This window comes from Procambarus clarkii, chromosome 45 (genome assembly GCF_040958095.1).
Source record: "Procambarus clarkii isolate CNS0578487 chromosome 45, FALCON_Pclarkii_2.0, whole genome shotgun sequence".
Lineage (NCBI taxonomy): Eukaryota > Metazoa > Arthropoda > Malacostraca > Decapoda > Cambaridae > Procambarus > Procambarus clarkii.
This window is the reverse complement of record NC_091194.1, coordinates 18245095-18258837: the sequence shown is the minus strand read 5'-3', so window position 1 is coordinate 18258837 and position 13743 is coordinate 18245095. Positions and strand designations below refer to the sequence as shown.

The window sequence follows — 13743 nt, the reverse complement described above, 5'->3', positions numbered from 1 at the left end:
TTTCGCAATCTTAATGAGCTAGTTTTTTTTTTTTAAATCCAATGGTCATTGTCACACATTAACAATGGGGCACGAGAAAGACCGCAAGTGCAGTTTCTAAATTAAAACCAAGACTGGGATATGTGGCGAACTAGTGTCATAATTTATCTGTTTTTCCTGCGCACTGCCGCCCATCCAGTGGGGCGGGGGCTAAGCTGAGCAGTAGTAACATCTAGGCTGCAACCCATCCTCCGAATTGACAGTACGATTTAATACTAAGTGTAATAAGTACACTTTCGTACTGTCATAACCAGTGCATAATTGCACTTATGGGGCTGTTACATTTACCCAACTCCCTCCCCCGATTTAATGCTCCTCGTTTTCTGTTAAGACACTCAGAATTTTAAGATGCAGTTTTCAATTTCAATTAGCAATACACAAGTTTTAAATATCAAGAATTTCTTTTTCAGATTTATTAAACAATATAGATTTTATACAAAATTTTAAAATATCCTGAGTTTCTTTACAATTTATTGATATATTTTAGTTTTGTTTTATTAGTTTTATAAAACTGTAATATCAATATAGCTATAGGTTAAGTACTAATTGTAATTAAGAAGCAATAAAATTATTATCTTCAAAAACTAAGACGGTTAGGTGAGGTTGTGGTTTTCTATTCAGTTTTTAAGGTAAACTCAAATATTCACAATATATTTGACAATACGATTTAATACTAAGTGAAAATAAGTACAATTTCTAACTGCTATGAATAGTACATAATTGCACTTATTTGTCTCCTTACATTTACCACCCCATTTTTGGAGGACGGAGTGCATCTAGAAGTCTGCTGCTTTTATTGGTTGATCCATAGATGTGTACTGGCTCCTCTTGCATCATCATCGCATTAGTAGCAGTTAATAAATTAAACAACTAGCATATGTAAAGAGCTAGTCTAACAATTTATGTTTTTTATTTTTTTTTATTTTTATCAGGCCCACTGCCCTTCTATCCAGCAGACTGCAGCTGGATGGGTTACAATTAAGCCAAAAACAGTTGGTCAGGGCGAGATACGCCTCATTTTTAGAGACATTTACTATAGCAAAAAGCTTGAACGTCGGGGACTGAACGCGGGCCTGCACGAGAGTTGTTCTTGGCACTCAAATGTTTAGAGATTAAAATCTCTATAATTAGAGGGGGCAACTAAAATACCGCATTATTTAGTGAAATTTTGCAATGTCCAATAGTTTGGACGTTGGGGAACTGAGTCAGGACTTGCACGCAGGTTACTCTGCATCCAGTCCAAATGAGGAAACACGTGGGAGCATCCAGTCCAAATGAGGAAACACGTGGGAGAAAGCGAGGAAGCAAGATTTACTCCCTTGGAAAACTTTAAAAAAAAAAAAAAAATTGTGGCCAGAGTTTTGATAACATTGGCAACTTTCTTATATAGAATGAAACTCTTAAACAATAACATATATCCTGAAGAATAAATCTCCTTCTATGAGATATATCTTTTTAGTTAGTTTTAAAAGTTTGTATTTATCGTAATGATGATGCCTTCCAAACATGGCTTATTAAAATAATTTTTTGTTTATGAAATCGTGTAAGTATTTATGCAATATTTATTATAAAACAATCATAATACGCAGTGGCATATCATTTTTATAGAGAGGCTTTATAAGGTAAATATAATAGCAATGCGAAACTCTTTCTATCTGACGTATTTTTATTTTAAATAAATACAGTTGGGCGAAAAAAAACATGTCCATTGCCGCGTGAGCGACTGGAGTGGGCTCTTGTAAGGCTTTGGAATTTGTTGGAGGGCGGGAATGTGCAGAGTTCTGGGGGGGGGGGGGGCCGTGAGATAGGGATATTAGATTGACTTAAAACTTAATGCTAGTTATTTAGTCAAGAATGGAATGGAATGGAACTATCAGGAGAAAGCGCCAAGCCATTAGACCATGTAGCACTGGGAAGGAGTCAGGATAAGGATTTGGGAATAAGATGGGAGGAAGGAATGGTGGCCCAACCACTTGGATGGTCAGGGGATTGAACGCCGACCTGCATGAAGTAAGGCAGTCGCTCTACCGTCCAGCCCAAGTGGTTGGATTATTTATTCAAGAGTTGTATTATTTTTTTTATATATTGAAGCAGATATTTTTCTCCCTGATTCTATGTATGACTAACGACCCAGTGCAGGTTTGGAAGGCTTTAGCAATTAAAGCACCGTAAGATTGTGAGTGTTCAAGTCTAGGGGGAACTAAGCATTTTTTTGTGTGTGAATGTGCAAACCCCGTGTTTATTTGTGTAAGTTAAAAATTGAGTTTTTTGTTTGTGTATAAGAGTTTAGCAATGTGTTTAAGTAAGATTGTGCAACTGTTTTAAGTTTAGGGGGGGACTAAGTATTTTGCGCGAATGTGAAAGCCCTGGGTTTATTTGTGTAAGTTGAACAAAAAAAAAATGAGTGTTTTTGTGAGCGAGTTTGTTTAAGCATGTGCTATCATTAAAAACTTCCAAAGTAATGACAGTAATGCCAAAATGAATTCATCTTTTCACTTTTTGAAAGGTGGAGGTGTAACATTTTCTGAAAACCGTTGTGCTTGATATACCACGGCACTGACATAAATGGCAACTGATGGAGTCGACTTTTAAATTTTAACACATGATTTCAAAAAGCATTTCATAGCAACAGATAGTGCCAGTCGATGCGTTACATGAAGTTATTGGGCCCCCACCACAATAGCTGCAAACTATTATGATGTTAAAAAATTTAATTTAATACGGAATATGAACAGATTTCTAGTACATATTACATTGCTTAAACCACTCAACTACTTTCCTTTATAGTATATTTACGAGTGTCAAATTAATGTTGGGAGTGTCAAACCCAACACAATTATTTAAACTTCTTTTCGTATTCTATGAAATATCACAGGTATTGTTAATGCTTGTAACGTTTATTACAAAAGATAGACATACATTTGATGCTATTTTTCATATTAAAATCTAATTTGAGGCCCGAAAAATATATCTATAAAATCTATAAACAGGTTAGAACCATACAAAGGCAAGCATGCCTTTTTCACCAGTAATCAACTGAATGCCACAGAAAATGGAATCTTTACTTTAGCTACAGAAAACGGAGCAACGTCAAGGGGGGATGACTGGAATAAACAGTTTCCAACCTGACTCTTCTCGCACATAAACATGTCTTTCTTGACCTCATTTCAAATTATATAGAGCTCATTTTCCATAGCAAATATACTAAGGAACTCATTTTACGACTAGAATGCAAACTAGGACCCCTCATTCCGATTCAAAACACGAGAATTATTGACTGAACATTTACCCACATTCAAGCACACACAGGACTCTTTAAAGCTATCTTAACTTCTTTAAAACCCTAATATGACCCATCTCACATGCAGATCCTGTTCTATGACTCGCCCTTCATGTCAATGTACCCCACAGTATCATGCAAATTCAAGATAAGGCTTACTACACCTATATATCCAACTTGGTCTTTGTAAGGAATCTTGACCCCCCTTCTATGCTTGACCCCACTGGGGTAATCATAGGTAGGGGGTCCCTATTGCCGACGTCATGTCACGTGACACCCTCGCGACAAATAAGGAAAATTTCACCTGATTGGCCCATGACCCCGAGACAGAAAGAGAATTTTTCTACTCGGCTCCTGATTGGTCAAAAAATCGCGCCCCGTTCTCACCGCTCACCTCTGACCATTACAGAAAATGGAGCTGTGCCCAAGGGCTCCCTATACTATTCAGTCATAGCCTCATTAAAGTACTCCAAAAACTTCTATATTCGCTTTCAACTGTGTTTCTTGGTTTGAATCTATTGAACATTCACCCTCTGATCCATTCAAAAGTAAGGGCCCCCAAATTGATACCGTAGTACTCTCGTAACACCCCCGGGCCAAATCATGAATATTTGCCCATGCCATTAAAATACTCCAAAAACGTTTATAATGCCTTTCACCAGTGTATTTTTTGGTTTGAATCTATTGAACATGCACCCACTGATCTACTCATAAGTAGGGGACCCCCTTCTTGATGCCTTAGACTCATCTTAAAAACACGAGAAAAAACAGGTTAGGATAGGGCACCAGTTCCTCAGGTACACCCTGGGTGGTGGGCCCTGGGTACCCCTGGGGGGGGGGGGGGGGAATGGACCACCCCACCCCCGCCAGCCAGCCAGCCAGGTGCGCGCCCAGCGCGTCCTGACCCAACTGCTTGAAAAAGATTTTCGCGATCTGGCCCCCGGGAGTCAAGTCGGCATGGAAGTGCCCAACCGTTTCTGAAAATCAATTCTCCATCTGTCTCCTTTTACACTACTAACCCCAGCAGCACCCCCATTGCTTCATACAACCCCAGCAGCACCCCATTGGTTCATACCACCCCATTGCTTCATACAACCCCAGCAGCACCCCATTGCTTCATACAACCCCCAGCAGCACCCCATTGTTTCATACAACCCCCAGCAGCACCTCATTGCTTCATACAACCCCCAGCAGCACCCCATTGCTTCATACAACCCCCAGCAGCACCCCATTGCTTCATACAACCCCCAGCAGCACCCCTGCTTCATACAACCCTCAGCAGCACCCCATTGCTTCATACAACCCTGCAGCAGCACCCCATTGCTTCATACAACCCTCAGCAGCAACCCATTGCTTCATACAACCCCCAGCAGCACCCCTGCTTCATACAACCCCCAGCAACACCCCATTGCTTCATACAACCCTCAGCAGCACCCCATTGCTTCATACAACCCTGCAGCAGCACCCCATTGCTTCATACAACCCTCAGCAGCAACCCATTGCTTCATACAACCCCCAGCAGCACCCCTGCTTCATACAACCCTCAGCAGCACCCCATTGCTTCATACAACCCTCAGCAGCACCCCATTGCTTCAGACAACCCTGCAGCAGCACCCCATTGCTTCATACAACCCCCAGCAGCACCCCATTGCTTCATACAACCCCCAGCAGCACCCCATTGCTTCATACAACCCCCAGCAGCACCCCATTGCTTCATACAACCCTGCAGCAGCACCCCTGCTTCATACAACCCCCAGCAGCACCCCATTGCTTCATACAACCCCCAGCAGCACCTCATTGCTTCATACAACCCCCAGCAGCACCCCAATGCTTCATACAACCCCAAGCAGCACCCCTGCTTCATACAACCCCCAGCAGCACCCCATTGCTTCATACAACCCCCAGCAGCACCCCTGCTTCATACAACCCCCAGCAGCACCCCATTGCTTCATACAACCCCCAGCAGCACCCCTGCTTCATACAACCCCCAGCAGCACCCCTGCTTCATACAACCCTGCAGCAGCACCCCATTGCTTCATACAACCCCCAGCAGCACCTCATTGCTTCATACAACCCCCAGCAGCACCCCATTGCTTCATACAACCCCCAGCAGCACCCCATTGCTTCATACAACCCTGCAGCAGCACCCCATTGCTTCATACAACCCCCAGCAGCACCCCTGCTTCATACAACCCCCAGCAGCACCCCTGCTTCATACAACCCCCAGCAGCACCCCATTGCTTCATACAACCCCCAGCAGCACCCCTGCTTCATACAACCCTGCAGCAGCACCCCATTGCTTCATACAACCCCCAGCAGCACCCCTGCTTCATACAACCCCCAGCAGCACCCCATTGCTTCATACAACCCCCAGCAGCACCCCAATGCTTCATACAACCCCCAGCAGCACCTCATTGCTTCATACAACCCCCAGCAGCACCCCAATGCTTCATACAACCCCCAGCAGCACCCCATTGCTTCATACAACCCCCAGCAGCACCCCTGCTTCATACAACCCCCAGCAGCACCCCATTGCTTCATACAACCCCCAGCAGCACCCCTGCTTCATACAATCCCCAGCAGCACCCCATTGCTTCATACAACCCCCAGCAGCACCCCATTGCTTCATACAACCCCCAGCAGCACCCCATTGCTTCATACAACCCTCAGCAGCAACCCATTGCTTCATACAACCCCCAGCAGCACCCCTGCTTCATACAACCCCCAGCAGCACCCCATTGCTTCATACAACCCTGCAGCAACACCCCATTGCTTCATACAATCCTCAGCAGCACCCCATTGCTTCATACAACCCTGCAGCAGCACCCCATTGCTTCATACAACCCTGCAGCAGCACCCCATTGCTTCATACAAACCTGGAGCAGCACCCCATTGCTTCAGACAACCCTGCAGCAGCACCCCATTGCTTCATACAACCCCCAGCAGCACCCTATTGCTTCATACAACCCCCAGCAGCACCCCTGCTTCATACAACCCCCAGCAGCACCCCATTGCTTCATACAACCCCCAGCAGCACCCTATTGCTTCATACAACCCCCAGCAGCACCCCTGCTTCATACAACCCCCAGCAGCACCCCATTGCTTCATACAACCCCCAGCAGCACCCTATTGCTTCATACAACCCCCAGCAGCACCCCATTGCTTCATACAACCCCCAGCAGCACCCCATTGCTTCATACAACCCCCAGCAGCACCCTATTGCTTCATACAACCCCCAGCAGCACCTCATTGCTTCATACAACCCCCAGCAGCATCCCATTGCTTCATACAACCCCCAGCAGCACCCCTGCTTCATACAACCCTGCAGCAGCACCCCTGCTTCATACAACCCCCAGCAGCACCCCATTGCTTCATACAACCCTGCAGCAGCACCCCTGCTTCATACAACCCCCAGCAGCACCCCATTGCTTCATACAACCCCTTCATATCACTCCAAACATTGGCTTTAAAATTAAGTGCAATTTTTATTCCGTTAAACGTACCACAAGAATTTTATTTACTCGAACTAAACGTATGGAAAATGATTTGTTACTGCTTAAATTTAAAAATTATTTGTTACTGCTTAAATTTAAAAATGATTTGTAATTGCTTAAATTTCTTAGTAGGACTAATAATAGTAGTTGTAGTATTTTTTTGACAATTTACCTTGTGCCTACACAAGGAGTGTAGGGAGTCGGTCGGTCGGCCTATGGGAGTCGGTCGGCCGAGCGGACAGCACGCGGGACTTGTGATCCTGTGGTCCTGGGTTCGATCCCAGGCGCCAGCGAGAAACAATGGGCAGAGTTTCTTTCACCCTATGTCCCTGTTACCTAGCAGTAAATTAGGTACCTGGGTGTTGGTCAGCTGTCACGGGCTGCTTCCTGGGGGTGGAGGCCTGGTCGAGGACCGGGCCGCGGGGACACTAAAGCCCCGAAATCATCTCAAGATAACCTCAAGATAACTGTTCTGAGATATCCAGGTGTTCAGTCATTTTGTATAAATAATCTCTTTATTTTTCTCTCTTTCTCTTTCTATCTTTCTCTCTTTTCTTTTAGTCAGAGGTCTTCAGCGTAACACCAAACTAATCTTAGTATTTTAACATACTATATTTATCAAATTTGTAGCGATATATCATAGCATATTTAACGATATGAAGTTAAATTACTTCACTGTTCTTATATTTAACGTTTTTTATTATTTATATTTGTTAAAATATTGTTTAAGTGAACTAAAATATTATAGCAATATTAGGATTCATTTTCTCCCTCTGAATATCTAAATTACTTATGTCAATATTTCCGGCAGAGTACGGAGAGAGCACAGGAGGGCGATATACTAGCAGTCTGTGGGGGCATACTACACAAGGTAAGCCAACTTGGGGTATACTGCCCCTTATACTTTTAAGATTTATTCTAAACATACCCGAAATAGCAAAGTCGAGGGGAAATAGGATTAGAAGGAAAGGCGATATATAGCAGAATATCGAGGAGGAAGGTATACCACAATACCCAGGAAGAGAGTATACCACTATATCGAGGAAGGTATAACAGTATATTAAGGAAGAAGGGCAATAAAGTACATAGTTGCCAATATAACCCCCTCCTCATATTCGCCCGTGTCCCACCTCCCCATATAATCTAATGTTATTGTCAGTTGAGCAGGACTGATCGGTGTGTCAGATTAACCTTAAATCTCCCCTCTCTCCCCCTCCTCCCCCCCCCCCCCCCACCATCAATCTCCAGTCCTCCCCTGCTGAGTGTATATTAACGCTCTCTGGAGTACCCACTCTTTTTTTTAGGAAAGCAATAACAGTGGAAAGACAACGTGGTAATAATTATTACCATTGTGTATCTTGGAGCAGTAGCTAAAGGCAAAAGTCTCAACATAACCCTAAACTGGATCCCATCCCATGTTGGAATCCCATTAAATGAGTAAGCCGATGAAAATGCTAAATTGTCAACTCGTCATCCAGTGATACATACAACAATCCAACCCAGCCTAGAGTAGATGGGAGACATCTCCCGTCACGCAGGGTGCAGTCGCACCTCCACAGATCTCCAGTATTATCTATTGATACTGGTAATGGCTCAAAAGGGCCACCACTTACGGGCTATTCATGCCCGTGCCACCTTTTGGGTGGATTAATCTTTATCAATCAATCAATCAGCCTAGAGTACACACAACACACACACACACCTCATACTCTAACACCTCAACACAGCCCATCTACACCAGAGAGTAGCAGAAGGTTCGCCCTCTGCAACATGGTATCTTCAGGCCACCAAGTTAGACAGGTTAAATATCCCGAAAAGAATCCACAGGAAAATATCAGTTCGGTTATATAGACTACGTCTAGGTTACAGATGCAACTGGGGGATTGGTGGACCTAGATAGAAGGAATGCATCTTATGCCAATCACAGACAAGCCATTACTTCACTATCTCCTGGAATGTGAATGGAAAAGAAATATCAGGAGAAAGCGCCAAGCCTATACGACTATATAGCACTGAGAAGGGGTCAGGATAAGTATTAGGGATGGGACGGGTTGAGGATAAGGAATGTGAAGCAACCAACGACCTTAGAAGAGCTTTAAGAGTCCCTGAATCTTGCAGTAACCAGCCTGATGCCATCAACACTGCCACTCTTCTGGTCAAAAAAGGTGTCCAGCAGCTGGAGACCCTCATAAATACTGTCAAGCATTATCCTCCCCCGCGATAGCAGCCTGGCGATTTAAATGCAACCTCAGCACACAGTATACATTCATTCTTAAAATAAATCTACCATTTACGGGCTATTCATGCCCGTACCACCTCTTGGGTGGCTTAATCTTCATCACTGAATCAATACACTCACTATCCAGAGACATTGCAGTAGCCATACACAGACTCAGACCTGGTTGCAGGTGCTGCTGGAAGCTAATAAGAAAGTTAAAAAGTGGCATATCTCTGGAACAAATGCAGAGGCGCCACTACTGCATTACTTACTGGACTGTGAAGCAACTGAAGCCCTGCTCGTCAAACTCAACATTCATCCAATGAGAGCAGCTGCATTTGATGCAAAATCCACAGCGACTACAATGGTTAGAAAAGCAGTTGAAGAATGGGACACACTAGTGAACACTGTGCATCTATATCCGCCACCAAGATAATGTTATTAATATAAGACTAAAACCAGTGCGCTAAAACAGAAGCTGAAAAGAAACGGGAGAAAAGGAGAACATCCCATCTCCACTTAAAACCTTGACCCAAATATCACAGTAACAAGGTTATCACTAATAACCGAACTCAATTACGGGCTCACTATAGCCTGTGCTACATGCTCATTTCGTTCTGAGTAGCTAAATCAAGTTCAACATCACGTACACACACTCACTCGTCCTCTAGTCTTAGTCTAGTCTCTTAGTCTCGTCTTAGACTCGTCCTCCGAGTCTTAGCGTATTATCTTCAATATTATCTATCAATATTAGACTATCATTACCATCACTAATAATAATACAAATTAGTATGTTAAATATATAATGTTTTGTAGTGTTGCTTCATACTGAAATACAGCTGCCAGTATTATATATGGTTCTTTGAGAAAATGCCTCCATCAGTTAATCATATTCAAGAGCTTTCCCATGTCAGCCAATCATATTCAAGAGCTTTCCCACGTCAGCCAATCATATTCAAGAGCTTTCCCACGTCAGCCAATCATATTCAAGAGCTTTCCCACGTCAGCCAATCATATTCAAGAGCTTTCCCACGTCAGCCAATCATATTCAAGAGCTTTCCCACGTCAGCCAATCATATTCAAGAGCTTTCCCACGTCAGCCAATCATATTCAAGAGCTTTCCCACGTCAGCCAATCATATTCAAGAGCTTTCCCACCAGAGGCACCAGTAATCACAAGTACCGACGACAAACAACTAAACATTGGGGTTGATTATGCTTTACTTGCTTAAAGTATACAAATAAACAATTTAATTTTGGTTATGTGGTGTAATTTATTATCTACATAGTTATTTGCATATTTTCTTATTTTTACTATTTTATTATTTGCCAATTTTATTATTTTACTATTTATTATTTGCATATTTTATTATTTACAATTGTGTTCACGTCTTGTTTATAACACATGCCATAACATCACACAATATTAGACCAACGCAAACCGCTACATAGCAACCTATTCCGTTGCTTTTAATCTAAACTATCATATGTTTCAACTCAATGGATAAAAACTATTATCTATTATAAACTATCATATTACCATCAATAAATGGTATATTAATAATATACCATTTATATTAGGTAACATAAATGTATATTACCTAACTAATCTGATCCGAGTCTTAGCGTATTATCTTCATGAATCTAGCATGATACGTTACACTTCTCTGTTACACATCATTTGCTGTGCCATAATATTTTATTCGGATGAACTTGCTAGGTCCAGGTGTAGCATTTAGCATGATCTGCTAATTTCAGAGTACCATTTAACATTATCTGCTAATTTCGGTGTTCAATTTACTTAATATTCTAGGTCCCGGTGTATCATCTAGAAAAATAAGCTATCTTCTTGTTTAGCATCTAGCAAAATACGCTAGCTCTCGGTGTAGCATCTAGCATAATCTGCTTCTTTCTGTGTACCAGCTGGCAAAGTACGCTAGCTCCCGGTGTAGTAATGTAGCAAAATACGCTAGCTCCTGGTGTAGTAATGTAGCAAAATACGCTATCTCGCAGTGTAGCATCTAGCAAATCTCGCTAGGGCCTGTAATGGTATCTAGCACCATCTCCCCTTGCTGGTGGCGAAAGCGACACCCACAGTAATAACCCAGAGGAAAAATATGGCCCCCGAGATATGAGCGACCCTATCGCTGCCCGTTAAAACAATTTGATTCTGGTTTAACCGTTCGTGGATCCCACAACGCCTCGGGGTGCGGATGTCGCCTAATTGAATCCATTTTTTTTTCTCGTTGGCTGCTGCTGGGAGTATCCCTGGATCTTTCTCATCGTCGGTCTTGTAATGGCGCGAGGCATTTGCATAGATATCAGCGACGGGTTATATATGATATAACGGTTTAATCTCCGAGAACGATGTGTAAGATATCCGGATTCTGGTAGCCTACAGAAGGACAAATAATTGACGTCCCCTCCACAAAGAAAGCAATCCGAGGCTACTACCCTTTTGAAACAAAACAATTATAGACACAACTATCATCCAAAAACAAAACAATCCGAAGTTCCTAGCATGTGAAACACAACAATCAAAGCCTAACGCCGTTCGAAACAAAACCAACCAAGCCTGCTTCCGTCCGAAACAAAACAGAAACAAGTGTTGGGTTAAGAGGGTCGGCCCTCACCCCTGCCATCTCGCGCGTCATATATTCAGTGAGGGCTTAAATTAGGGCACTTACACCCAGTTACTCTGGTAGGGGGCGGGCGCTAATAGCTTTATAACGCCTCTGTTCATTTATTAAGCGAGAAGGCTTAGCGGTGAAGGGAGGCGGGGAGCGTGTTGATCTATGCTCCACCCGCCTCCCCCCATCACACACCGCTATACTAACCTATAATACTTCTATAGCGAGGTTGAAATAGACTATAGGCTATTCCATCCTTTTTCCGATGTGTTTTTTCTCAATAAACCTACTTGGATTTTACTATTTCTATTGCTATAAATACCACTATAACTTCTCTGCTTTTACTAGTCAACTAATTCCCCTGAGACTATCATTACCATCACTAATAATAATACAAATTAGTATGTTAAATATATAATGTTTTGTAGTGTTGCTTCATACTGAAATACAGCTGCCAGTATTATATATGGTTCTTTGAGAAAATGCCTCCATCAGTTAATCATATTCAAGAGCTTTCCCATGTCAGCCAATCATATTCAAGAGCTTTCCCACGTCAGCCAATCATATTCAAGAGCTTTCCCACGTCAGCCAATCATATTCAAGAGCTTTCCCACGTCAGCCAATCATAATCACAAGGTTTACTTAGTCACCTAATTAATTGAGAAATCCCGAGGCTACTTCTCAAGTTAGACCAATGAACATTAAGGAGCTGGCGTGAAGCAAGCTTTCTCGACGAATGAGCTAACATTATGGTGTAAGAACGTTCTCTCTCTCTCTCTCTCTCTCTCTCTCTCTCTCTCTCTCTCTCTCTCTCTCTCTCTCTCTCTCTCTCTCTCTCTCTCTACCAATGAACGTCTAAGTGATGCCTAGAACATGATATGTCGACCAATGAGCTAGTAAGCGATGACCAACAGTAAGATCTATCGACCAATGATCATCCAGGAGTCAATTCGAAGCCAGTTATCTCGACCAATCATCGCACTGGTTCTGACTCTGAGAACGTCTTGACCAATCCCACTTGGATTCTCGCTCTTCGTTGCGTGTCCACCACCTGTTAGCCAATAATTTTCGTTTGAGCATCCTATAAACACCGACAGTTTGCTAGTTTGCCAAAGTAATTGTTCTGGGTACAGTTGGTAACGTGGCTAGGTTGTTAGCTAGGTAATTGTTGTGAAATTATTTTATTATGATTATCTTTGCAGTGGCTGTAAGAGATTGTATTGTATTGTTTAGTGGGTGTGTTTACTATTTGTGTCTGCAGATTTGAGTTATTAGCTCTTGGACCCCGCCTTTCTAACCAATCTATTTTTCCTCTATTGTACCTACTACATATATTTCCTCTCTAACACACACACACACACACACACACACACACAATCCACAATGAGTGCCCAAATGAGCCACAGAGATATTAGAAAGAACTTTTTTAGTGTCAGAGTGGTTGACAAATGGAATGCATTAGGAAGTAATGTGGTGGAGGCTGACTCCATACACAGTTTCAAGTGTAGATATGATAGAGCCCAGTAGGCTCAGGAATCTGTACACCAGTTGATTGACGGTAGAGAGGCGGGACCAAAGAGCCAGAGCTCAACCCCCGCAAACACAACTAGGTGAGTACACACACACACACACACACATACTGACGCAGAGTTCACTTACAGAATCGACTGACTTCAGCAGCGGCAGCAATGTGGGGGTCGGATTCCCCGCTACCCTGTGCCCCCCTCTCGGGGATTCCAACCCCCACACTCTACACCCCCGGAGCACCGACCCCCCAACCCCCCACCCCCGGAGCACCGACCCCCCGACCCCCCACCCAAGGGGGACCGACTTCAGCTCAGCAACAAGCAGCAGTAATCTATATTCTCCTCTCTTCAGCGCCTCCCTCCTACCGCACTCTCCCCTGCCAGGTGAGAGCTTCGTGAGTGGCAGTGGTTTACCTTCCTGAGGCTCCGAGTGACTGAGTGAAAGTATGAGTGACTGAATGAGTGCGTGATTGAATGTGTGAGTGAGTGGGTGAATGCATGCGTGCGTGATTGAGTGTGTGAGTACGACAATGACTGAGTGCGTGTGATTAAGTGCA

General features: G+C 43.3%; 1 protein-coding gene across 1 annotated transcript in view; it reads left to right on the top strand.

Moving 5' to 3' along the window:
- Positions 1-13743, top strand: part of LOC123748690 (uncharacterized) — a 65694-nt gene that overhangs the window by 45573 nt on the left and 6378 nt on the right. Inside the window, exons 4-5 of the mRNA XM_069301480.1 lie at positions 7625-7684; positions 13322-13570. Of these exons, the coding sequence (XP_069157581.1) occupies positions 7625-7684; positions 13322-13570 (309 nt within the window). The remainder of the gene's footprint in view (positions 1-7624; positions 7685-13321; positions 13571-13743) is intronic.